Source organism: Eutrigla gurnardus, assembly GCF_963514095.1.
Source record: "Eutrigla gurnardus genome assembly, chromosome: 2".
In the NCBI taxonomy this organism is placed as follows: Eukaryota; Metazoa; Chordata; class Actinopteri; order Perciformes; family Triglidae; genus Eutrigla; species Eutrigla gurnardus.
Window position 1 is genome coordinate 32,335,825 of NC_139916.1, and position 24,501 is coordinate 32,360,325.

Here is a 24,501-nt window from a genome sequence, read left to right on the forward strand (position 1 = left end):
TGCATCTCATTCAGATAAGCCCTCCCCCCTACAGATGTCACTCAATGATTCAATTCAATTCAATTCAATTTTATTTATAGTGTCAAATCACAACAGAAGTCATCTCAGGACACTTAACACATTGAGCAGGACTAGAATACGCTCAAAATTTCAAGACTCAACACAATTTCAAAATCCCAACATCACCCAGGGGCAAGCGTTACAGCGACAGTGAGGTCGAAAATGAGGTCGAAATCTGGATACTGGTTACTGGTTACTGACTTGGATAAGAAGAACAGGCCTTGGCGGTTGCCTTGTCGCTAATGGAAGGGGCGAGGGACAGCGCGCTGGAAATACCCGCAGGTGATTTTAACAAAGATGATGGAATGACTACACTTCTGAAAAAGTTGGACTCTGTTTTTGAAAGAGGAAAAGGACCGCCAATACGAGGCGTACACGGAGTTTGACCGGATAACAAAAGACAATGGCGTTTCGATGGTGGATTACATTGTCGAGTTTGAACGGAGGTACAATAGAATTCGCCAGTTCAAAATTGAGCTCCTGGATGCGATGTTAGCATTCAAGCTTTGTGGAGGGTCCGAACAAAAGCTTGCCACGCTCACACCGAAACTCCTATCGCCAAATTTCGCACCATTAGCGCCACAAGACTCTGCTGAAGACACTGATCACTTTTTTTTTTTTTCCTAGTGTCAGAAATGTGGACGCTAGGGCGAGTTAGAAATGCTGCTCATTTCAGGTTTCTTTGAAAATCTGTTTCTCAATTTGTATTGTAAGTGGATGGGGAGAAAAACCGACGTGGCCGCGCTTAGAGGTTGGTAGTTCAAATTCTGTAATTCTCACAGAGTTTTTGAGCACATTGTGAGAGACAGGACAAGTTTGTCTACAAAATTGGAAAATATCACGTCTGTAGAGTGAAGATTGTGGCCGGGAGGAGTTTGGAAAGGAAAAAAATCTGAAGTATATCGAGGAACCCTCACACTCTAAGCGATGATGTCATCCACTCTAGCCCAGAAGGTTCCGCGCAATACACACCCATTATAAACGATGATTTCTCCCAAAACGATCATGGTCGTTGAACAGTGATTGGTCAAAAACTATATGACCTATTGAAACGTGGATTGACACACCAGGACACAAGACTTGTGTCTACCTTTTAAAGTTTAAATGGAGTTTCTAGGTGAAAGTATGCCTGAGCAGCAGGCGTTTGAAAAGCTAGAATTTCTGCTTTTTTTTTTTCGCTCGTCCCATTCAAGTCAATGGGAAAATTTCGTTGGTTTTTCGCGACTTACGTCGCGAAAAATTCGTGTTCGGCTAAGAAAAGCAATAGCACGCCGATCCCGATCGAACCGCACGTTTTGATATATAATTTGTCCTACAACTCTTAAAGCTGTAGGAGTTTTAGGCAATCAAAATTCGAGGCAAAATAATAATAATAAGTAGGAAAAAATCCTATGAATAACAATCGCTCGGGGTGAAGCACCGTGGCCCTAACTACTGACCTGCTCAGGTAATACTAATGAGGAGTGCATCACAATCCTGACTGTGAGACATGCATTAGATACAGTAAACCAAAGCCAAAGCCAGCAGTAGGTTTACCTATGGCCTCAACCTACAATGAAACTGTAGCTATGGACTTACATGAGCTAGAGCCAGGAGTGTGGTATCTGCATGCCATTGACCACTTCACACGATTCAGTGCAGGGAGCATTATTACCACCAAGAAACCCAAAGAGATAGTGAAGCACTTTATTCACTGCTGGATAAGTGTTCATGGTCCTCCACGCAGACTGTTCACTGACAATGGGGGTGAATTTAACAATGAGGAAATGAGGGACATGGCTGAAAACTTTAACATTGAAGTGAAAACGACTGCAGCTTATAGTCCATGGAGCAACGATCTCTTGGAAAGGCATACTCAAACCCTCACTGAAATCCTGTTGAAAGTAAAGAGAGACAACGGATGTGACTGGAAGACAGCCCTAGACTGGGCCCTGATGGCAAAAAACTCTATGCACAATGTACATGGCTACAGTCCCTACCAGCTAGTGTTTGGGCAAACCCAAATCTGCCGTCAGTTCTCACTGATAAGCCGCCAGCTCTAGAAGGGACTAGCGTGGCTACTTGGATGGCCCAGCACATCTCAGCACTACATGCTACAAGGAGAGCATTCACAGAAACGGAATGCTCTGAGAGGATCCAAAGAGCCCTTCGCAAACAACTGCGACCCACTGATGACCGATATGAGACAGGGGATAAGGTTTACTACAAACAGATGGATTCTACAGAGTGGAAAGGTCCAGGTGTGGTCATCGGCCAAGATGGCGTGGTGATATTTGTTCGCCACGGGGGCACTTATGTTCGTGTACACCAATCCAGACTTCGAAAGGTTGCTGGCTCGCAGGATATGCTGAGAGAAAGAGATAATCAGTTGATGGGAACTGAAAATGCCACATTACCAGAAACTGGACTCTATGAAAATAACACTGAAAATGAAAGTGAGGAAGAGGCACCCTCAAATGATGAAGATGCTGAGGAAAACAATGAGCCCCCTCACACATCAACACACTCAAATACTACTTGTGAAGGACTTAAGCTGAAAACTGGACAAGTAGTTACAGACAGTGGAAGTGGCCAAGTGCACACTGGAAAAATCCTCAGCCGGGCAGGAAAGGCCACTGGAACGTACAAAAACTGGTACAATTTACAGTACACAGAGCCTGAGGAAATTGCTGGTACAACTGGATCAGTGGACTTAGGACAATCTTCAACTGGGTCCATCTGAACATGCTGAGTTATGTGCAGACTGCCATAAAGAGGACGTACTGATTGTGAATGATGATGCCTTCATACCTGCCAAACACGCTGAACTCAGCAACTGGAAACAGAACAATGTGTTTGAAGAGGTAAAAGATGAAGGTCAGAAATGCATCTCTACAAGATGGGTGTGCACACTCAAGGAGACACCAGATGGTGTTGTCCCTAAAGCCAGACTAGTTGCAAGAGGCTTTGAGGAAATGAACACTGAGGAGCTACCAAAAGATTCACCTACGTGTGCTTCAGAGTCCCTAAAGATGATCATGGCTGTTATATCGTTAGCCTAATAGCATAATTGCCTAAGTCATTTTTTGGCCAAATTGAGATATCTGCCTAACCTTCCTCTCCTACCACTGCTGCATCACCTTGCCTTATTGGCTATGTCCTCAACCTATCAGAACACTTTTTAGAGTCCAAAATCACTATCTGCCCAAGTCATCTTTTTGACTTAGGCATGTTTGCCGGTATAAACAAACATGGCTGATCGCATAAGAAAGTTTAACAGAAGTGAAGCATTAGATCTTCTCTTCAATTCATTTGGTAAGCTGGTTTATTCCTTCAACTTTCTAGACAGTAAATGTACTCTCAGTCAATCAAGGAGATTGCACATAATTCAAAATGCCTTGTCAATGCACTTTGTTTGTTTTCATTATGGCATAAAATATGCAGTCATGAAGAAGAAAATGCAACTATGGTTGTTGATTAATTATATTTATCAGTCAAATGATGCAGATGCATTCTTAAAATGAAAAAGCATTTCTGCAAATGTATTTTAATTTAAACATTGATCACGATCGCTTTCATGTTGGCAAGATTTTTGAAGTGAATCTTTTCATTTAATATGGTTTACTGTTAACACACAGCAACACTTTATTTTCTTCTGCTTCAGGGTCAGGAAATGAACTTGACACTAATTTAGACACTAATTTTTTTTTTTTTCAAACTTGTTCACAGGTCTGGTTGAACTTGCTGTTACATTATCAATAAAAAATACCAATCTGCTTGCTAGAAATTGTGTTTTTTCTCTTTTTCCGAAAACGTTCAAATATGACTTAGGCAATTATGCTATTAGGCTAACGATATGTCAAAGAAAATGGCAGCTGAACTCCATGGACATTAAAGCAGCCTTTTTGCAAGGTAAAGAGTTAACCCGAAATGTCTACATTCGTCCTCCCCGAGAAGCTCAGAGCAAAGGAACTGTGTGGAAGTTGAAGAAGTGTGTTTATGACCTGACAGACGCTTCTCTGTACTGGTACAACAGGGTGAAGGACACTATGCAGCAGTCGGGAGGTACTGTGTCAAAAGTTGACCCAGCAGTGTTCTACTGGTTGGATGACTCCTGCCATGTGATGGGAGTCCTTGCTTGTCATGTGGATGACTTTATCTGGGGAGGTTCAGAAACGTTCTCCATGACAGTCATCTCTCACTTGAAAGCTGCTTTTCAAGTTGGACGTGAAGAACACAACAGCTTCAGCTACATTGGAATGGAGGTACTCTCTGTAGAGGATGAAATACAGGTGCAACAATGGATGTACATAAAAAATCTCCAACCCATTCATGTGGACCCCACCGGAGCCACACAACGAGAGGCCCCCCTAACAGACACTGAATATGATATGCTTAAGTCAAAGATTGGCCAAATATTGTTGGTGGCGAGGCAGAGCAGACCCGACATAATGTGTGACATATCCATCCTGGCGTCCAGTACAAAGCATGCCACTGTTCAGACTCTGCACTGTGCAAATAAACTGATCAGAAAACTGAAGTCAGAGGAGGTGACTTTGAGGTTTCAGTACTTGGGAAAAGACAGCTCCCTAAAGCTGGTGGTGTTCAGTGATTCATCCATGGGAAATCTTCCAGATGGAGGCACTCAAGGTGGGCACCTAATCATGCTTATGGGAGAGGGTGGAAGATTCTCGCCTATATGCTGGCAGTCAAAGAAGATCAGGTGAGTTGTTCGGAGCACTTTAGCTGGAGAGACTTTGGCACTTGGAGATGGCATCGACAGTGCAGTTTTCTTAGCTACACTGTACTCAGAGATCACCACAGGTGACTGTACAAGCAACAATTTGCCTATAGTGTGTGTAACTGACAACCACTCTCTTTTGGATGCTGTCAAATCTACCAAATCAGTCACAGAGAAAAGACTCAGACTCGAGATCAGCAGTATCAAGGAACTCATCCACTCTGGGACTATTCAGCAGATCATGTGGTCGGCAACTAAGGAGCAGCTCGCTGACTGTTTGACCAAGAAGGGGGGCATCTGCTCTCAGTGAAGGTGTATGGCAGCTTAAAAGCTAAATGGACTAAACAACAAAGACTTTTTCTTCACTGTTCTACTCTAGTTATTAAAGCTGAAACTTTAAACCTGGCTATCTGTTAAGGCCATTTAAAAAGGAGAAAAATAAATATTTTCTTTTCACTGTTTTTCTTTAAAGAGAAAAGGGGAGTTTGTTATGTGCTACATTTCTCACTGCGCAGGTGTGAATAATGAGTTTGTTCGGCGGGAGTGAGCCGTTGTTATCGTGATGCAGTAGTTGCAGTAAAGTCATGAAAACGTACAGTTGTCGTCGTGGTTATTGAACTAACATAGTTGAGCAGCCACACAGCGGGCAGGTGGAGCTACAATGTGGTGTTTCCAGCATCAGGCCAGTTAGCAGTCTGCATCGGTCAGGACCTCAGTGGACTCTGCTGGACCAGAAAGCATAGCCAGACTCCCGGGAGTGATCCCGGGAGTAGTCAAGTTAGTGACAGTAGAGATGCCGATTTTAGTCAATTACTTTAATTAAAAATACTGGCAGTAAGAGGCAAACAAGACCACCACATCGGTGCAGTCCGGACCAGGTTCCACCATGGTCCAGGGAAACCTGCTAGGCAAGAGAGCACAGGGACTCCGGGGGAACATACACACAGAGAGAGAGAGAGAGGGGGGGGCTCAGTGTGTCACTATAATCCCCCAGCAGTCTAGGCCTATAGCAGCTTAACCAAGAGCTGGCTCAGGGCAAACCTGAGCCAGCCCTAGCTATAAGCGGTGTCAAAGATACCCCTTTTCCACCGAGGCATTTTGAGGGCCGGTTCGGAGCCGGTGCCCAATCGCGAACCAGCTCTTCCTGTTTCCACAGACAAAGAGCCGGCTCTGGGCCAGAAAAACTGGTTCGCGATCGACCCCAACTCCTTGCTGGGCTGGAACAGGGCCCGGCTTACGTTAGGGGCTGGGGGCGGGGTTAACGCTCGAGGCAACGGGGGAAAATACGCCGCTGCGGAGTTTTACTAACGTTACTGTTCCCGGTAAGTTTCACTTTTAAAATGTTTAACCTCGTTGCAAACCAACGACACATTTCTGTTTAGTTTACTAAGCTAGTGATTACGTTCGTAACAGCAGCAACTAGTGGATATGCTTCCTCGGGTAATGTAGGCTGACCGGCTAGCTAGCCAGCTAGCGTGATATTGCTAATAACAACGTTAGCATGCCACTTTCTGACTGCCGTTAACTAAACGTTACCAACTACCAACGTGACTTAACATCTGTGTTCACAGCGTCGTGGACACGTTTGTGATTAAACCGCTGTTCTCTGTGTTTGTAGAGCTGTCGGACATCGGCGATATTGAACGGAGGTCCAACCTGCAGATGACTAAACATCAAACACTCCGATCTATTGATCACACACTGTTCTACACTTTAAAAAAATGTTGTGATTTTAGTATTTTGTGTATTTTATTGTTATTGTATTATTTACCAAAATAAACACTTTTTCTGAAGAGACATGTCTGCTATGCTTGAAATTAGCGCTGCGGGGAAACCTCAGACGTATACAGTGACGTAATGACGTGGTTCTCTGGGCTCTCTAGCCGGTGGAAACGCAAACAGGTTCTCGGACGGTTCGCAAGTTGAACCCACTGCGAACCAGCACGGCACCGGCCCGGCTCTTGAACTATGGTTCGCGTTGGTGGAAAAGGGGTAAGAGAGAGGTTTTAAGCCTACTCTTAAATGTGGGAACAGTGTCTGCCTCACGAACCAGAACCGGAAGACGGTTCCACAGAAGAGAAGCTTGATGGCTGAAAGCTCTGGCCCCTGTTCTAATTTTGGAGACTTTAGGAACTACAAGTAACCCTTTATTCTGAGAGCGTAGTGCTCTAGGAGGACGGTAGGGTTTAATGAGCTCTTTAAGATATGATGGTGCCTGACCATTAAGAGCCTTGTAAGTGAGGAGAAGGATTTTAAATTATATTCTGGATTTTACTGGGAGCCAGTGCAGAGAAGCTAATACAGGAGAAATGTGATCCCTTCTTCTGGTTTTAGTCAGAACACGAGCTGCAGCGTTCTGGACCAGCTGGAGAGATTTAAGAGATTTATTAGAGCAGCCTGATAATAAAGAATTACAATAGTCCAGCCTTGAGGTAACAAATGCATGGACGAGTTTTTCTGCATCTTTTTGAGACAGCATGGGCCTAATTTTAGTAATGTTACGCAGGTGAAAGTAGGCTGTCCTCGTGGTTTGTTTAATATGCGAGTCAAAGGCCAGGTCCTGATCAAAGATAACTCCAAGGTTTCTTACAGTAGCATTTGAGGCGATGGCAATCCCATCAATAGTCGCTATATCTTTAGACAGCGAGCTTCGGAGGGGTTTAGGCCCAAGTACAATAACTTCCGTTTTATCGGAGTTTAACATCAGGAAATTGCAGGTCATCCAGGATTTTATGTCATCAACACAAGCCTGGAGTTTAACTAGCTGATTGGTTTCTTCAGGCTTGATCGATAGATATAACTGAGTATCATCAGCATAACAATGGAAGTTTATAGAGTGTCCTCTAATAATGTTGCCTAAAGGAAGCATATAAGTTGTAGTGGTTGAAGTGGTTTGAACAATGGTTATCAAAAGCAGTTATCATGTAGGTAATGTTGATGTAGTGTTATTTTCGTTAAGCACTTTACTGGACTGATCAGAATTAGAAGGTACTTTATTGAAATGGAAATGCTTAAAGGGTACAATGTAAACATTGGAGGAAAAAAATTCCTACAGTACAGTCAGTACTAGAATTAAGTGAATTTAGTCCAGGCCCATTCTCCTCAAAGTGTTTGATTATATCAGTCAGGGTGTCTTTTCCAATTCTGAAAAAGAAAACAAAGAAGTTTAAGATCATGTGTCATGCTTCCTCTCTTTACAGCTTAGTTTCGATGTGCATATACTTTGTATGTAACGACAGTACTGAGCTAGCTTAGCTAGCTAAGCAAAGTAGATAACTTGGATGTTAACGGAAACTCACCCCATAAGAAACTGAAAAGTATTCCTGCAGACTTCGTTGGCTCCGATGAAATAAGAGGTCAAGGCGGACTTTCTTTTCGTCTACGGCTTTTTGGTGGATGCAGTCATCTCCGACGTAACTGCTGTATGTCCGTTTGCTCTCTTTCGGCAACTAAAGAATCTATCCGTATGCTGTACATAAACTCTTGAGAAAGTTTGTTGCTACATGAATGTCTTCCGAGGAGAGAGTTCTCCTTTTCTTCTTCCGTAGCATTTGCAGTCAAAGTTACGGATTTCCTCCATTTCACTGTCTTTATCCCGTTGAAATGTAACCGTAGATATAGCGTCTGATATCTTCCACTCCAGCTGATCCGCTGCGAGGGACACGAGTGCTGAATAAGTAGCCATGTGTTTCGCTTCTAATGTGCAGCTGATTGATTATGAGTCTTCACTAAAATAATATGATAATGCAGTTTAAAAATAAACTTGTTTATTTTATTGTCACAACGGAACAGAGGAACATCAAAATATATTAAAGTTCTGATAAATAAAATGTATAAAAATCCAAACTTAAGATATAAAACTTAAAGTCCTTTGAACAAAAACACAATAACACCAACAACCAAACACAAAGTTACCAGTATTAAAAGACTTGGTAAGCTTCATAAATATAACTTCGAACAAGACTGGAGACAAATTCTGTTATGTTCTATAAGGGTGTTTCATCCGTTTTTATTTTATTTTTAAAATATTAATTTATCGGCCATTATTAATGCTGATACCCAAAGTAACCGATAGTTTGGAAAATGCCTAATATCGGCCGATAATATCGGCCCGCCGATATATCGGTCAGGCTCTAGTGCTAAGATCTTCTTAGGAGCGCTCTTAAGAACGCTGTGAAAGAAGGATGTTTCCCAGAGTCGCTCTTAGCTTAAAGTGTAAGTTTGGCGGAAATTGAAAATAAAGCTATTTTCTGAATGAAAATACATCAACTAAGCCGTGGAGGAAGTGATTATCGCTCATCACGCAGTTCAGAGCTAGCACGGGTCGGAGCTAGAGTCCAAAATCGCAAACAGTGGGTTAGCATGGGGCAGACAGCCACACGCTTTCAAAATCGCATTTTTAAACCACTAACATTGCTCAAAACAGCGCCAAACCTCGTCAGCAGCTTGCTCTGGGTGTCTACACATAAAACGAAGCACCAACAACTCAGTTCATGAACCCGAAGTTTATAACAGAAGACAGTTAAGAACACTCACCAATTCTACCCCTGCCAGCTCCTCGCGAAGGATAGTCCGTAAGTGTCGATTACCGAACGAGTTCCCGTGTGAGATCTCGCGTGACATGTATGTGCTTCAGATAAGGCTGCTGTCTTGAACTGATTGGAAGTGTATACAAACTATCCCGACGTTTTTACCCACCGTTATTAACTTATATTTGGCCAAACTGCCACTAATTTAAAAGTATACTCGTTTTATTCTGGGCGAAATCTTCAGTTTCACTTTCACTTTTGCATTGCGTTCGGTAATCGACACTTACGGACTATCCTTCGCGAGGAGCTGGCAGGGGTAGAATTGGTGAGTGTTCTTAACTGTCTTCTGTTATAAACTTCGGGTTCATGAACTGAGTTGTTGGTGCTTCGTTTTATGTGTAGACACCCAGAGCAAGCTGCTGACGAGGTTTGGCGCTGTTTTGAGCAATGTTAGTGGTTTAAAAATGCGATTTTGAAAGCGTGTGGCTGTCTGCCCCATGCTAACCCACTGTTTGCGATTTTGGACTCCAGCTCCGACCCGTGCTAGCTCTGAACTGCGTGATGAGCGATAATTACTTCCTCCACGGCTTAGTTGATGTATTTTCATTCAGAAAATAGCTTTATTTTCAATTTCCGCCAAACTTACACTTTAAGAAGATCTTTCACTAAGGAAATGTAAGATCGAGCTGACCCACTCTTAACAGCCTTCTTAGCGACCAAATGCTCAGTGATCAAGCCGTATCAGGGAAATTTATATCCTCCACTTTTCAAAATAATAAAACAATGCTCAATGTTAAAATGTGCTCATAGCTCCCGAACACTGGCGCAAGAAACATAGGCTAATAGTAGAGAAGGAAAAAAAACTTTTTATTGATTAACACGTTTAAGTTTTCCACACACATCTGCATATATGGGTTAGTACTACCAGGGCCGCTGCTCCGCATACGCAGAGTACACAGAGTGCGTAGGGCCCCAACTACCTGGCGGGGCCTCCGAAATTAAGATCGATTAAAAAATGTCATGATGATTATTACATTATTAAATTGCAAAAACTATATGAATTAGTTATAAACAGGCCCGTCGTTTTTTGTTAAAAATGTGTACCCATCACTCAATTTGTGCAAATTAACTGTTTTTGTATATATAAAAAACAGTCCCGCCCTGCTTCCCTGAAATGGTATAGCCCAGTTTGGCCCTCGTGCGCTGCTCAGATTAGCTGCAGCCCCAACTCCGGCTCTAGCTCGCCGGTAAAGTCGCGCGTTTCTCCACGGACACGGACAACAGAGCCGGGGGGTAACATGGCTAGTAGCGGTACTGAGTACTACACATAAAAAAAGTCAGCACGCGTGTGAGAAACCATGGCTGCAATACAGCACATTCTCGCTGCGAACCAACAGCGAACCAAAGCCAGACGGTTTACATAAATGCATACGTGCATCAGCAACATTTTTTTGATCATATTCACACTTTGCTCCAATAGAACAACATAAATCATCCGGTTTTAGAAAAAAAAGCACGCCTCTACATGCACGTAGAGCCTGTTGTTTGTTTTGCAAAATATCAACACAGTCCGCGTCATCCTGTCCAATCAGCACGCAGGGCTTTGTTCGTGCACACACAGAGCCCCTCTTCCCTCGGGTCGTACCACTATCACAGGGGGGAGGCGGAGGGAAGTAGGAACAAGCTTCCAATTCCTCGATTAAAAACCGAAACGAGGAGGTCTAAAACAACCAAGCAAAAGAAAACACCGGTGGAAAAGAAGGAAAAAAAGAAAGATTGCGACGGTGCCCGTGATAAAACCAGAGTCAACATCAAACCGCGTTTCAAAGGTGGCATGATCTAAGGGATTTTAAAGGGCATGAAGTCGAGGGGAAGGAGCTCGGTAGTCGTGGGGGAGGAGCGTGAGAGTTGTAAACATTCAAAATCTGACAGAGTGCCCTCGATCCGCCGGACTTGCCCACTGGGACTTTAAGAAGCTTTTTTGGCTTGATCTTAAGGTTCTCCTAAGAAGGCAGTTAAGAACGCGTCTGGGAAACACCCGTATCTTAGCGCTCCTTCTTAGCCAAACCCTACTTAAGAGCCTTCTTAAGTCCTTAAGAACGATCAAATCTGGGAAACACGGCCAATATCTGTCCAGCTTTTTCCTTTAGGAGGGAGGGGCAGGAGGTCAAACATTTCAGCGAGAGGCTAAGAAGACCTGCTGCAGCACAGCCTGCTGGGAAAAATAAATTGGCAGATCTTGTTGACAGCTCAATGTTGCGTCGCTTTAAACGTTGCAGCCATAAGAAATTGTTGGATGGGGTTGCTGTTAAAAGACTTTTCCCGTAAACGAATAAATTCACCCAAGGAGGAGATCGGAGACATAAGTAAAGTCGACGTCTGACTTTAATCTTGTACAAGAGGAGCAGTTACAATGCAACAACGTGTGAGGATGCTACAGAGGAAGTGCTCAAATCACTGTTGTGACTTGAGTCTTTTAAAGGCACAGGAGATAATACGTCATTGACAGTTAATCTTCATGCAGAACTAGAAATCATGACTACCAGGCCTCTGATAACATTTAGGTCAGCAATGGGGATACTAAAGTAATAAACAGTTCAACACATAAAGCTGTAACCTGAACAAAGAAAACTTTAAGACATGAGGTTATACAAAATTCTTATAACAGTTGCCTTTTTAGCAACTAGTGCTCAAACGATCTGTTAATTAAAGTGGAAATGAAATCATTCTCTGTAACAGCCTGTAAATATGAAGATTTGCTGCTTTTTGTTTTGTTTTTCAAAGCATTTATTTCACTTGAACTCCTTTTCATCAAATGAAACTATAATAATTGCATTCATTGAAAAAGAAATCATCATTCGTGGCAGCTGTACAGTTCACCCCTTCACCATCACTGTTGTGGTGTTTCCGGGTGTAAACTGTGAGTTTGTGTCCAAGTTGCCAAAAGAAGGGAGGAGATGGAGTGAAGGAGAACAGGAACCATCCTGCAGCAGCATTTAATGTCATTGAATCACTCGGACAAACACGTTTCCAAAGAGAGTGGAAGGAAATAGAAGAAGTAGTACATCCACTGTTGCTGGTTTAATTCAGTGCTTCCGTAACTTTTAAACCAGCAACAGATTACAGGAGGCATTCAAAGTGATACCTTGACTCAATAGTGTGGAGATGAATGTGTGTGCTTCTGTGACTGCAGGATTTACGGGAGGTAGAGGATCGTCTTCGAGGAAGACAGCTGCCACCACCAAGTCTCTTGGCTCTGGAGGTGAGGATCACATGTTCACGGTACTGCTAGTGTATATTGGTTAGACAAGGAAGCAGACGATTGGGACGGGTGGAGCGTTCCTGGTAAGGCTGAAACCATTATTCCAGTAACTTGAACATGGCGCAATGGCTGAGAGCCAAAAAAAAACGTCCGTAAAAGACAGCGAGCACATGCATGCTGTCACAATATGTACACCTATGTAATGTACACAATGTGGACATGACATAGGCTTTAATGGATAGGCCGTTCCTCTCATTATCACTGGTGTTCAGCCTCTGATTGGCTAGTTCCCGGTCCCTTCATTGACTAGTGCAGATCCTGCTTTCTCTATAGTCGGGTATAGTAGATATAGTTAGGGTATAGATATAGTAGGATTATTGCAGACTGGACGCTGTGGTAGCAACCTGTCAATCAGCAGGTAGCCCCGCCCCCTAAAACATCCCCTGCTTTTTGGTCTATTGGACTTTAAATGGACCATAATGGACTAAATGAACATCATGCTGGATTGAAGAAGATTTGAAACTAGAGATTGAGACCATAAACTCATGTTTACAATGTTTACTGAGATAATACATCAAGAGAGAAGTAGGACCATTTTCTCTGAGACTTCCATGGAGGAAGTCTCGGCCTTTCCTGTAGACCACCATGGCACCTTATTTTGGAAAAAATATATTCAGTAATCAACAGCCTGTTTGAATTGTGCCATGAATTACACATACACTATCACTGCGCAAAAAACCCAAGAATCCCTGCCCGAATATTACAACATATGAATCAAATATGGTGATATCCACATGGGATACTAGATAATAGATTTCATGTTCGGAGCATATCAAACTCCGGCTATGGGAACACTTTTATACTTGCCATATCCCAGGTGGATACTCTACAAGATCCACCTGCCATATTCGGACAGCAACTCTAATCAACGTCTAAAATATCTCATCAGATATGGACTGCTGTCATATGTTGAGATGATCCATTACTCATATCCCAGGGTTTTTCCTGGCTCAAATTGAGGCAGAGGTGGTACCATCCTGACCATAGATCCAGTCGGCAACCTGGGAACGCCCCCGGGAACGCCCAATTCACGTGATACCCGAGGGGGAAAACAGCAAGAAAAGCACACGATTTTGCCATTCACTCCTGCTTGTGTGTAAAAGCAAACAGCTTGTGGTACCCACCGAAAAAACCCTAAACAGACGAGACATGTGGGATGGTGTATTGGTGCAGTTGGATTAAGTCAGGTGGCACAGCAAGCAGTCTGCAATTCTGCAATTATTATATTTGCATTCAACATTTTTGTTCAACCAGAGTGTATTCAAGATCACAAGGAGAGAGTGACTTATTAAGGTGCTGGTTGATGGAAATGATCAGGGTCCAGAAAAATATGGCTGGAAAATGATGAGCATCACATTAATAGCTACAGATACTGTAAAACACTACAACGACATATGAGTGCATATATTGTCTTATTTTATCGAGTAAAATATAAGTTATAGGTTTACTCAACAGCAGTTAACTCAAAGTTCCACATCTTATCAAAAACATGGGGGGGCAAAAAGGGGGGGCAAACGGGCTTTGGCCGGTTGTACATACATCATCACGTCCTAATACTACACACACATGGCGTGATGTTGTTTTTAAGGAGCGCCGTCTCTGCTTATATTTCTCGACAACACTCGACCTGCATCAGCGCATGTGCGCACGAGCGGATCTGTGCGAGCAGGCAGCGCGAGCAGGCAGCGCGAGCGCAGCGGGTTTTGGACGGAGACACACAGCGGCATTTTTATTATGTAAAAATAAATAATAATGTAATGTAATAAAATAAATATTATGGACCCTACACTGAAAAAAAGAATCCTTTGGATTTACTTGATTTTAATGTGTACATCGGTCCCACATGATAAGAATGTGGATGACTGACACAATTTCCTTCTTTTTCTCAATGAATTATTACTTGTTAAACCAAAATATTTCAATCATGTTCAGGTATTTAAAATAATCAAGTTGAGTTAACTTATTTTTTTAAGCTACTGCAACACCAATTAATTAAGTAGTATGAAAGCGATTTTATCATGTTCAGGATACCTGATTTTCAAATATAACAAACTTGATTTGTTAATGCTAATATTATTTAAATGTATTATGTAAATTAAAAGCAATTTTATAATTTCCTTAAACCCAGGTTAGGTCTCTAAATGTAACTTCATTTGTTAAAGCCAGCCAAATGCATTGTAGACATCAGTTTTGTGTTGTGTGCAAATACAAAAATCAAAACCGATTTCATTGAAAAAATGTACTGTATTCTTCCATAAAACTTTGGAAATCACACACATACAGTAGATTTAGCATCAAAATACAAAGCTGTAACCATTATAATACCAGTAGATTCAAAATACAAACCCCAAATCACTTATTGGAGTACATTCAAAAACAGTTAGTACAGCTCAAGTGCATCCTCAACAGCAAATACAAAATAACATTAATAAAATGTAAATTTTTTTACTGTAAACCAGTAAACAAAATATGCCACAATCTGAATTGGGCAAGTAAGAGCTACTGTTCACACATACAGTAACTTCAGCGTAGAAATACAAAGCTGTTACCATTATGATACCAGCAGATTCAAAACACAAATAATGAAAATACAAATCACTTATTGCAGTATATTCAAAAACTGTGATACAAATACAAATATTTTTTACTGTAAACCAGTAAACAAACTATGCCAAAATCTGAATTAGGCAAGTAAGAGCTAGTGTTCATAAAGAAAATTTAACCATGACGGTTAACCCTGTGAGCACCATTTTACATAGATGACAAATCAAAGTAGATTTGCAAACAAAAAGTAATAAACCCTGCGTCGACTCGTCATGGAGAAATAAAAAAATAAAATAAAAAAAGGCTGCAGTGATATCAGTGTGACCAGTTCACTGAGAGAGCCTGTTTTTCAGAGTAAGTGCTTTGTTGGAAAGCTTACCTCCATCCAGTTCCATCCAAATCTTTTGGATAACCTCGAAAGTGTAGCGGAGGTTAGCAGGGTAGTTAAGGTTGAGCACATACATCAGTCCGAACAGCATAGCAACAGCTAATGCTACATTATCAAGATCTTGTAACACCTTGATGCCTTCAAGAACAATGCCAATGTCCTCTACTTCATCACTTGAAGCATGTTCTTTGACAACATAGATCCCAACAGTGGTGTCTTCAATGGCCTCATTGATGGTGTTGTTATCCAGGCCCTGTACAAAACAGACAAAAGGTAAGTAAACCAAAGTTAGCAAAATCAAAACTATTCACCAAGCTCCATGAAGAAAATGATAAACATAAAACAGTGACACTATAGATCTAGGTAAGGTGAAAGTTAGAATCAAGGCAAATATAAACATTTAATAAAATGGAAGCATTATCTGTTCCATGAGAGACCACTTTTAATGCAGTCTGAGCCACTTTGTTGCACATTTACAGATCCATGGCTGTGTATGAACACAGGATTCTTTCAGCACATACACAGATGAGACAGCTGGCGGGCCATGAGATATTTGCTAAATTTGACAAAAAGTCTTGAGAACCGTTCATTCTACCTTTAAGTTCATTTAGCAACCAGAAACACAGATTTGTTGTATGAAACAGTAAGCTGTTGATGATGAAAATTATAATGAATATTATTTTAATTGATGAATAATTTCAGCACAAGTGATCAAGAATGAGAATAAGAGAAGAGTGGAAGAAGAGTGGAAGCACTGATTCATATACATACCACATATTCCTGTAGAAGGTTATCTGGATCTTCGCCCATGTAGAAACAGACTCCTTTAATGATCCACTCTCGTCCAGCATCTACATCATCACACTGAAAGGACATTTTGTAGATTAGTGTCTTAATTCAGCTCATGTGCCTTAACTTAACAACATCGATTGGTATAAACTGTCCTAAGGGTGCACAGTATTTGTCTCAAGTTTCCTATGATTGTGCGACTTACAAAAGAAAGAAGAGGTGGAATATAGAAATAGGCAACCCCCACCCCCCTCCAAAAAAAAAATAAGGCAGTAATTCTTTAAAAAACATTTCTAGGACTGTAGGAGGCCTGCATCACTTACATTAGCCATTTGTGCAGTGACTCTTTTGAGCTTTTCCCCTAGCTGTCCTCCTCTCCTTTGGAACAGCCTTGTCAGATTGTCAGATTGGAAGTCTAGCTGAGACAGGAACTTGGACTGAAGTGGAACGGTGGTGATTCTCTTGAATTCAGCGTTGATCTGAAAAAGCACAGAGGACTCAGGGAGAATGTCACCATCACACATAAAAGCAGAGCAGGACAGTCAAGGAGGGAGATGAAGCACAGAAACATGAAGTGCTATTAGGTATAATAGCAATTTGCCAGTGCACACAAGACAGTCCTTTCAACAGCCAATCCAAGATAAAAAAAACAACAAAAAAAAACAGCATGAGATCAGCCTTACCTCACTGACGTCAAACAAAGCAGGCCATCTTGCCATGAAATCATTCACCATCGGTGCATCACGAACAACCTCATGTCGTCTATGTGCGAAAGTCTTTTCCATCTTGAGCTTCACAGCCTCTCGGTTGTTCCTCTTCTTTACATCCAAGAGTAAAGCTTTCCGCATGGCTTCTAGACTCTCCTCAGTTTCAGCTGATGGGTATGTGGGGCAAAAATTAACTTCTGCTCTCTTTGCCTTTTTGATGCCAAAGGCTGCGCTGCGCTTTCCAACAGGTTTGTTTTTTAAAGAGTTCACTGTCACTTCTGGGCATCCCAGTTTTCTCAGTTGTGTGCGGTAGTTAGATAGTTTATATTTTACACTCATCTTCCAACCACCATATCCAGTACTGGACCCCTTCTCAGTTAGACATGGATGTTTCTTGATGAGACTCTGGGCTACTTGTTCCATCTCCGTATCACTAACATACACTTTATACTGCACAATTTCCTGCACTAACCCATCAAGGATGGCTGACTTCAACTTGGGATCTGGAATGAGTACAGTGCCATTTTGAATGTAGACTAAACCTGCCCGCTGAAGTTTTAATTCTGCATCATAGGAGAACTTAGGTACATGAAACACAGCTGGCCAGGAGGACCGTGAGCTTGTAGACTCATTTGATGATAGTATATCTGTATCCACAAGTCCACCTGACAGTGATGAAGAGTCATTTGCTGAGCAAGGACTTGATGCTTGGAAGGGTAGGACTGTAGAGCTCTCATGTTGCATTGTGGGCATTGACAAATCAATTACTCTTAGAGTCCCTCTGTCCTCCACCTCTGAAACTGAAGTTAGGTTCATAAACTCATTCCCGAACAACAAGTCCATAAACTGAAGTCTGATGTTTCCCTGAAGGTTACACTGTTTTTTGACTTCAGCCATAAGGTCTTCAAGAGATTCAGGGAGTCCATGTGCAAGACTCAGCCTCTGACAGCTGCCATCAGTCAGTAAGATCTTCACGATCACAGGCATGGCCATCTTCAAAGCCCTTTATTCTGCAGAAACACAAAGAATATTAATCAGACATCAATATAATTAAAAATGTCAAATCCAGTATAAAATATATTAGTATGATGGGAAAAAATTAGAATAGTCAACTAATATTTATTTAATTTCAGCACTTCAAGGATTTTGAAGCTAGGTTAGAACAAATTAAGACCTCATGAATTTAAATGTAAGACCTTTTAATCGCTAACATTTCAACTGAAATAATAACCCCATGAATTCTAATTTAAAGCTTTTTAATGACTTAGATATCACACAAATTATGACACACACACGTTATACAGTGTCATAAACCCTCCCCTGAATTATTGCACACCACCTTTTATTTCAATATGTCTTTTCAAAGTCACCATGCAAGCTGATCCAATCTTGTAGTCAGCTAGTGGATAAGTATCAAGGAGTTCACTGGGTGCCACGAGTGTGAATGTTCTTGTGGGTGATGGACTGAGTTCAAAGGCTCTATAATGCTCTCTATACCAACCACAGAGCTCATTGACAATGTAGAGCACACTGTCATGCAAAATGCAGATTTGGTCAATTTCACTAAATTCAGGCAATCCACCTGTTGCTCTGTGGGCCAGTATCATTCCCTTCCGAGTGGTTGTCACACACTGTGCAAGTTGAACCTCAGATGTGTCTGGGAACTTCTGTCTGATGACTTGTGCTATCTCCTCTCTGAGTAAGTCTACTGGTAGAGTAGATACAGCTGAAACCTCTAGGTCTGACTTATTCAGACATGGAGAGCTCAAATGGTAGGCGATCATCATTTGATGCTTTGAGGCTAAGGAAAGAGGCACATTTTTGAAACAGCTTGTATGCCTGATGATTTGCTTAAAAAAGCTGTGCTTAGCCTCAAAGCGCATCGTCCACTGTCCGACAACTGGACCAAACAGCCTAATTATTTGGGGGTAGTGCTCCAAATAATGTTTTTTTGGGATGAGCTTGATGTCTGGGAACAGTGTTTGGTACCGCTGCCTGTGCTCCAGGATTTTGCCTTCCAAAAAAGCTAGTGAGTCATCACTATGTACAGGGGCAACAACAAGCTCAGTGATGTCCTTCAGATCCATGAGGATGAGCCATGCAGGCTCATCCTCAGGTACACGTGATCCCACCAAAAAAGGCAAAAACCTGAGCAAACTCCAATTTTCATGGGCGTTTCCGCCCACTGTTTTTCTGCTAGAGAAACTCTGTGACACAACATGAGGTTTGTTTGTCCTGTCGGCCCATTTGTAGGGAAACTTCAAAATAGCAGTGTTCAGATCAGCTAATGTGAAGTATTTGTTTGAAATGAGCACTGTCAAGCAACGAGCAAGCTCTACTGGGATTAATCCCTCAAATACATCATGGGCAAGATCAGGAGGATAACCAAAGATGACATGAAAATGAGACAGATTTTTTGTGAAGACACATTCCCTTTTCACTCCAAAACAATTTGTACCAGTATCTTTGACTTGTCTGACATGGGTCTGATGTAGCTCCTTGGTTCTCAGACTAAAAGCACCAGATGCAACAGAATGTAGTTGAATATCACTTTTGCTTCCTGTGCAAAATCTGCAATAGTATTCCACTGAAAAACACTGCAAAAATCCTGCAACACTGTGAGCTCCCAGGTTGTCAGCCACTACACTGAATACTGCACCTTGAAGTGACTCACCTAACAGTGGGACATAAACACCAAGCTCCTCAAGAGTTTTTAGATCCTGTAGAAGAGGTTCAAAGATTTTATCATAACCATAGGTGTTCACATCATCGGTTTTGCACAATACTGACAAGTAGATAGATGACAAAGCAGAATGAGACCCCGGGGGCAAGTTAGCCAATACCCAATAAACAGCACAAAGCTTATGCTTCTTTCGTGAGGTGCCAAGTGGGTTACAAGTTTCAAAGTCATCAACATACAAATTTAGGATGATCCTTGGCTTTTCTCCAGCAAAGAAACAATTTTCCTTAAATAGAGAGCCGTCCCTTGAGGATCTGTACTGATGTGTCACACCAGAATTTGTGCCTTCCTGTCTTTGATGACCCTCAACAACTTTTGTAATGATATCCTCTCTACTTAACAGCTGCTGTAAGGACTTCAATATTGGGACATATTGGAAACTGCGTTTGTTTTTAGCATCAAGAATGTATTCAACTGGCTCTATAACCCCAAAGTTATCCTTGTAATACTGCTTACGCAGATAGGCTGTACTTAGAGAGCCCCCTTTTTGTATGGACCTTTGCACTGGATTACCAGAACAAATTGCATTAACAGTTTCTCTAATTACAAGTTCATCAACAGAGAGGTTTCTCTGATGAAAGATGTCACTCACAATGTCACAAGATAATGGCACAGGGGCAGAACAGATCAAATGATGGAGTTCCCCGAGAAAATCATCTACAGCTGAAGTGGGCACATGGACCAAATGTTCTAACTTCAGCAAAGCAGCGGCAAATCTATGCTCAATGACCTTCTGCAAGTCTTCAGTATGAGAATGAGTGTTTGAAGGAATGGCAGTATCTGACTCATCAACACACTCCTCACTGTTTGCTTCCAATTCATTCACAGATGATATCCTTGTAGTTATAACTACTTCTGGTTTAAAATCAACCAATGTGTGATGGCAGTGTTTTCGGTTTTTGTGTGATTTAAAAGTACAATAAATGTTTGTCTTAAAGTCACATCCTAAAAACATACAAATGATTGTCTCGTTTCGTTTGAGATGTGCATTTATATGAGAAAAATAATCCTTCTCTGATGCTAAATCAGTGCAACTACAAATGTGACAACTGAATATAGCTTCTTTTTTGTGAGGGACACCTGTGGTGTGGATTTTACTTTGGTGGACAATAAGGGCATTCCACGTCTTAAACGTGCATGGACAGTGCTGGTATGTACATGGATAGCGAGAACTACGTCCAAAATGTGGATGCTTTAACTTGTAGTGATGTAAAAGCTTGGACCTACTTGATACAGTTTCTGTGCACCCCTTACAGCTCCACATTCCCTGGACCTAATCCTGCAATAATACATCAAGATCATCGTTAGTCATATCATCCATCCCCAAAATGCGAGTCAGAACAAAAAGGCTCACTGCACTACCAAAATTCTATACAAGATGGAAATATGCTGTAATTTCCAAATAAATTCATAGGACTTTTACCCTCTGAGGACTAAGCCATTTTCAGCTCGTTTTTACTCTTTAACATTTGGGCTTATAAACAATACTTAATGTATATGGAACACCTTTGGTACCTATAGATTCAGGAGAACCTAGGCTATCATAGGCATTCATGTAATGTGCTTATAAAAGAAGTATGAGTGAAAAATCTACAATACACTAAAGAATTTCAAAAATGAAAAGTAGATTTTTGTAATTTTTTACTCAAAATCACACCTCAAACAGAACTAGTGAAGAGTTTTTGAATGAAAATATAATTTTTCAATCCCTTTGCATCTCTCTATCATAAACCGTTTCGGAGATATTCACAGATATGTAAAACTTTAGACTATTTGTGCGGATCCGCCCAATCCGTCCTCAGAGGACTAACACTTGCTTGTTTAGACCAGCGATATTTGGCAGAATAAAGTCAATATTTTCGATCATAATCAAATGTGAAAAAATACAATTAACATTTTATCAATATCTCACATTATTTTTAAAATGTATCTCCAGGTAAATGAAGATGCAAATTTAGGGCATAAATAAATGTGAGAGTACCTACCCATTACAGAGCCTTTTCAATGTATGATATGCAAATGGGCCAGTGAACCTGTGAAAGAAAATATTTAGCATCAGTCAGGTGTCTCAATTAAAAACACACACACACAATCCTAAACATGTCAAAACTATGGAGTAAATAACCCCATAAAATTAATACGCCATGTTTCTGTAACCAAGTAGTTTGTACACTTCTTGTATTATCCGTTCTCTCTCTCTGAGAGACACATATACAGAGAGAGAGAGAGAGAGAGAGTAGGCCTAGTGCAGATATACAGTTGAAATACACATTTTTGTTTGTCTACTCTTCACATTTATTAAATGTATCGTCTCTTCCTGTTTCCCAGTGCGAGTTTAGATAAACAAATATGATCGCATTTGTCAATCGCGGCATTTTATTTTGAAAATTGCTTTAATTTTGAAAATTGACCGGATTGTCTCGTGTTTCTCTGTGTGATTTCCTGCCAGAATTGACGCGTTCGCTCGCGTCGCACGCAAAAAATAGACCAGACGCCGAAATGATCGCTTCATGGCGCGGGACCTCCGCGCCTCGTCGCGGCGCTCCGCATCCAGTGTGAACGACACCATAGGTTAAACAGGACACCGAATGGAAGCGGGCTCCGCGACGCGCCTATTCGTCCTGTGTGAACCCAGCGTTATTTACCCTCCTCCCCCACCCGCCATAGTCACAGTCTGGTGCAGAGGCGACGTTCGATGAAATTCACTCAACACAGCCGGCTAGCGGCTGCTCTCCAACGGCTAGCGCTGTGGGCAGCAGCGGGCCCGGGAGCCGCGGGCTCAGCAGAGAAACACACACTGACGCTTAGCTAGCGAGTGTTAGCTAAAGTTCCCCACCATGTTATGCAAATAGGCTGACAGAGTTAACAGGCTTGTTATATTACATGGCTCAAGTCCACTGTCGCCCAACTTACTCCAACAGGAACATATATAAATTTGAAGAACTTACTTTTTCAGATATTGTGTCGCGACCTCTTGCTGCAAAGCATGGAGACTCTCCGACAACGTTACGTTGGTTCGCGGTCTTTCCTTCTGAGAGGTCTTCTTCTTGGTCTATTTTTGGCATCCAACTACCTGCGCGTAAGCGCCACCTTCTGTTCCGGAGGGATAACGACACTGCCTGGCGACATTCGAGACTAAACTCGATTACAATGAGTTTGTTTTTTTAATTTGATTCATTTCAATCAACTTGCAAGAAACGTGTTAGTTCAACATTATTTATAAACAACTTAAGTGTACTTGATTAAACCATGTTCACAAACAGAATATAAATGTATTGTGTTGCTTTTACTAACTTCACTTTTGTGAATTCAAAGACCCAATATTTCCCTTTTTTCAGTGTATGGACCGGTTCCGCTCACACCACGAGTCTGAAGAGTGCAACAGCTTATCAAAATACAGTGTCAACTCTGTGTTTTCAAAGTAGAAAGCGACATCGTGGTGGTTTAACGAGGCGGAACGGTTGATACAGCGCCCCCATAGCGGCGCAATGCAGCAACTGCAGTTAAAATGACATCCATAGCTGGGGGCAGAGCGATATGGCGGCACAAAATTAAGAAAAAAGCTGGGGGCGGCACGAAATTAGCTGGAGGCGGCCGCCTCGCAATTTTGAACGCAGGAAAAACCCTGTATCCAGTGTCAAGATATTACCACTACCCATATTTCAAGTCAAAACACTAGTTCTGTCTTCATCACGATATTGCATTGATACCACTTTTAACCATATTTCAAGTCCTAACACCATTTGTATTTTGATTCCGAATACTGCATTGATACCCTCTGCAACCATATTTCAAGTCCTAACACCCTTTGTATTTTGATTCCAAATATTGTACGGATACTCCCTGCAACCATATTTCAAGTCCTAACACCGTTTGTATTTTGATTCCAAATATTGTACAGATACTCCCTGCAACCATATTTGAAGTCCTAACACCATTTTTATTTTGATTCCGAATACTGCATTGGTACCCTCTGCAACCATATTGTTAGTCCTACAAATTATTTCAGCAGTCTGTATATTTCAGTATTCCATTCATGGCCCATAGGGTGACTCACAATAGGGCTTTGACTCCGAACTTCGTTATTATATAATATAATTCGAATATCAAAAAATATTTATATATTCGAACGAATATTAGGCAGACCTTAATATTCGAACCTGTTATGGGCATTATTTTTTGTAAATGTCTTTGCTTGAACGTTGTTTTCAATTCAGATTCCGAGGCTTTTTCACGCCTGATGAAGTTGTGTGAATCGCAAGCTCATTAGCAAGGCTATCATTGGTCATCTGGGCTCCTATAGGTGACGTTAGCGTCCTTGTTTGCATCGACAACAGCCCCGCACTCGCGCTCCGTCCCGAGAAACGTAAATCTAAGACGCGCCGCCCGGAATACTGCCCGTAAATAGGCAAACAAACCCCGCCGACCAGTCGGCACTGACGGCCCCGATAATGTTTGAAAGCAGCCTGGAGCCCACACCGACACCGGGCAGCGGGCGGGCCCCGCGAGCCCGCACTTGCGCTCCGTCCCGAGAACCGCAAACTCTAGACGCGCTGCCCGGAATACTGCCGGTAAATAGGCAAACAAACCCCGCCAAACAGTCGGCACTGACGGCCCCGATAATGTCTGAACATGTGAATCACCTGGTATTTTTGCCGAATAACTTAAAAAAGTCTGTAGCCAAATAAACTGCAGCCAGAAA

At 41.8% G+C, this 24,501-nt stretch overlaps 2 protein-coding genes across 5 annotated transcripts in view; one reads left to right on the forward strand and one right to left on the reverse strand.

Moving 5' to 3' along the window:
- cep15 (centrosomal protein 15) overlaps positions 1-24,501 on the forward strand; it is a 44,490-nt gene that overhangs the window by 8,890 nt on the left and 11,099 nt on the right. Inside the window, exon 3 of one of the 2 annotated variants that reach the window (XM_084025948.1) lies at positions 12,503-12,571. The exons of the other annotated variant lie outside the window; for it this stretch is intronic. Coding sequence (XP_083882074.1) covers positions 12,503-12,571 — 69 coding nt within the window. The remainder of the gene's footprint in view (positions 1-12,502; positions 12,572-24,501) is intronic. 2 annotated transcript variants of the gene reach the window in all.
- On the reverse strand, positions 14,670-23,423 carry LOC311023897 (uncharacterized protein). Of its 3 annotated transcripts, XM_084026006.1 has the most exons (5): positions 22,748-23,423; positions 21,785-21,832; positions 16,676-16,831; positions 16,335-16,427; positions 14,670-15,816 (listed from the first exon to the last, which is right to left on the reverse strand). In XM_084026006.1, exons 3-5 carry the CDS (start codon positions 16,682-16,684, stop codon positions 15,505-15,507), a joined length of 414 nt encoding a protein of 137 aa, XP_083882132.1. In that variant the 5' UTR covers positions 16,685-16,831; positions 21,785-21,832; positions 22,748-23,423; the 3' UTR covers positions 14,670-15,504. The 3 variants fall into 3 exon arrangements, 2 of the variants coding, with proteins under 2 accessions (XP_083882132.1, XP_083882133.1); XM_084026007.1 differs by lacking the exon at positions 22,748-23,423 and having other exon boundaries at positions 16,676-16,849; XR_014598255.1 differs by lacking the exons at positions 21,785-21,832; positions 22,748-23,423 and adding an exon at positions 18,355-19,566 and having other exon boundaries at positions 14,678-15,816; positions 16,676-18,311.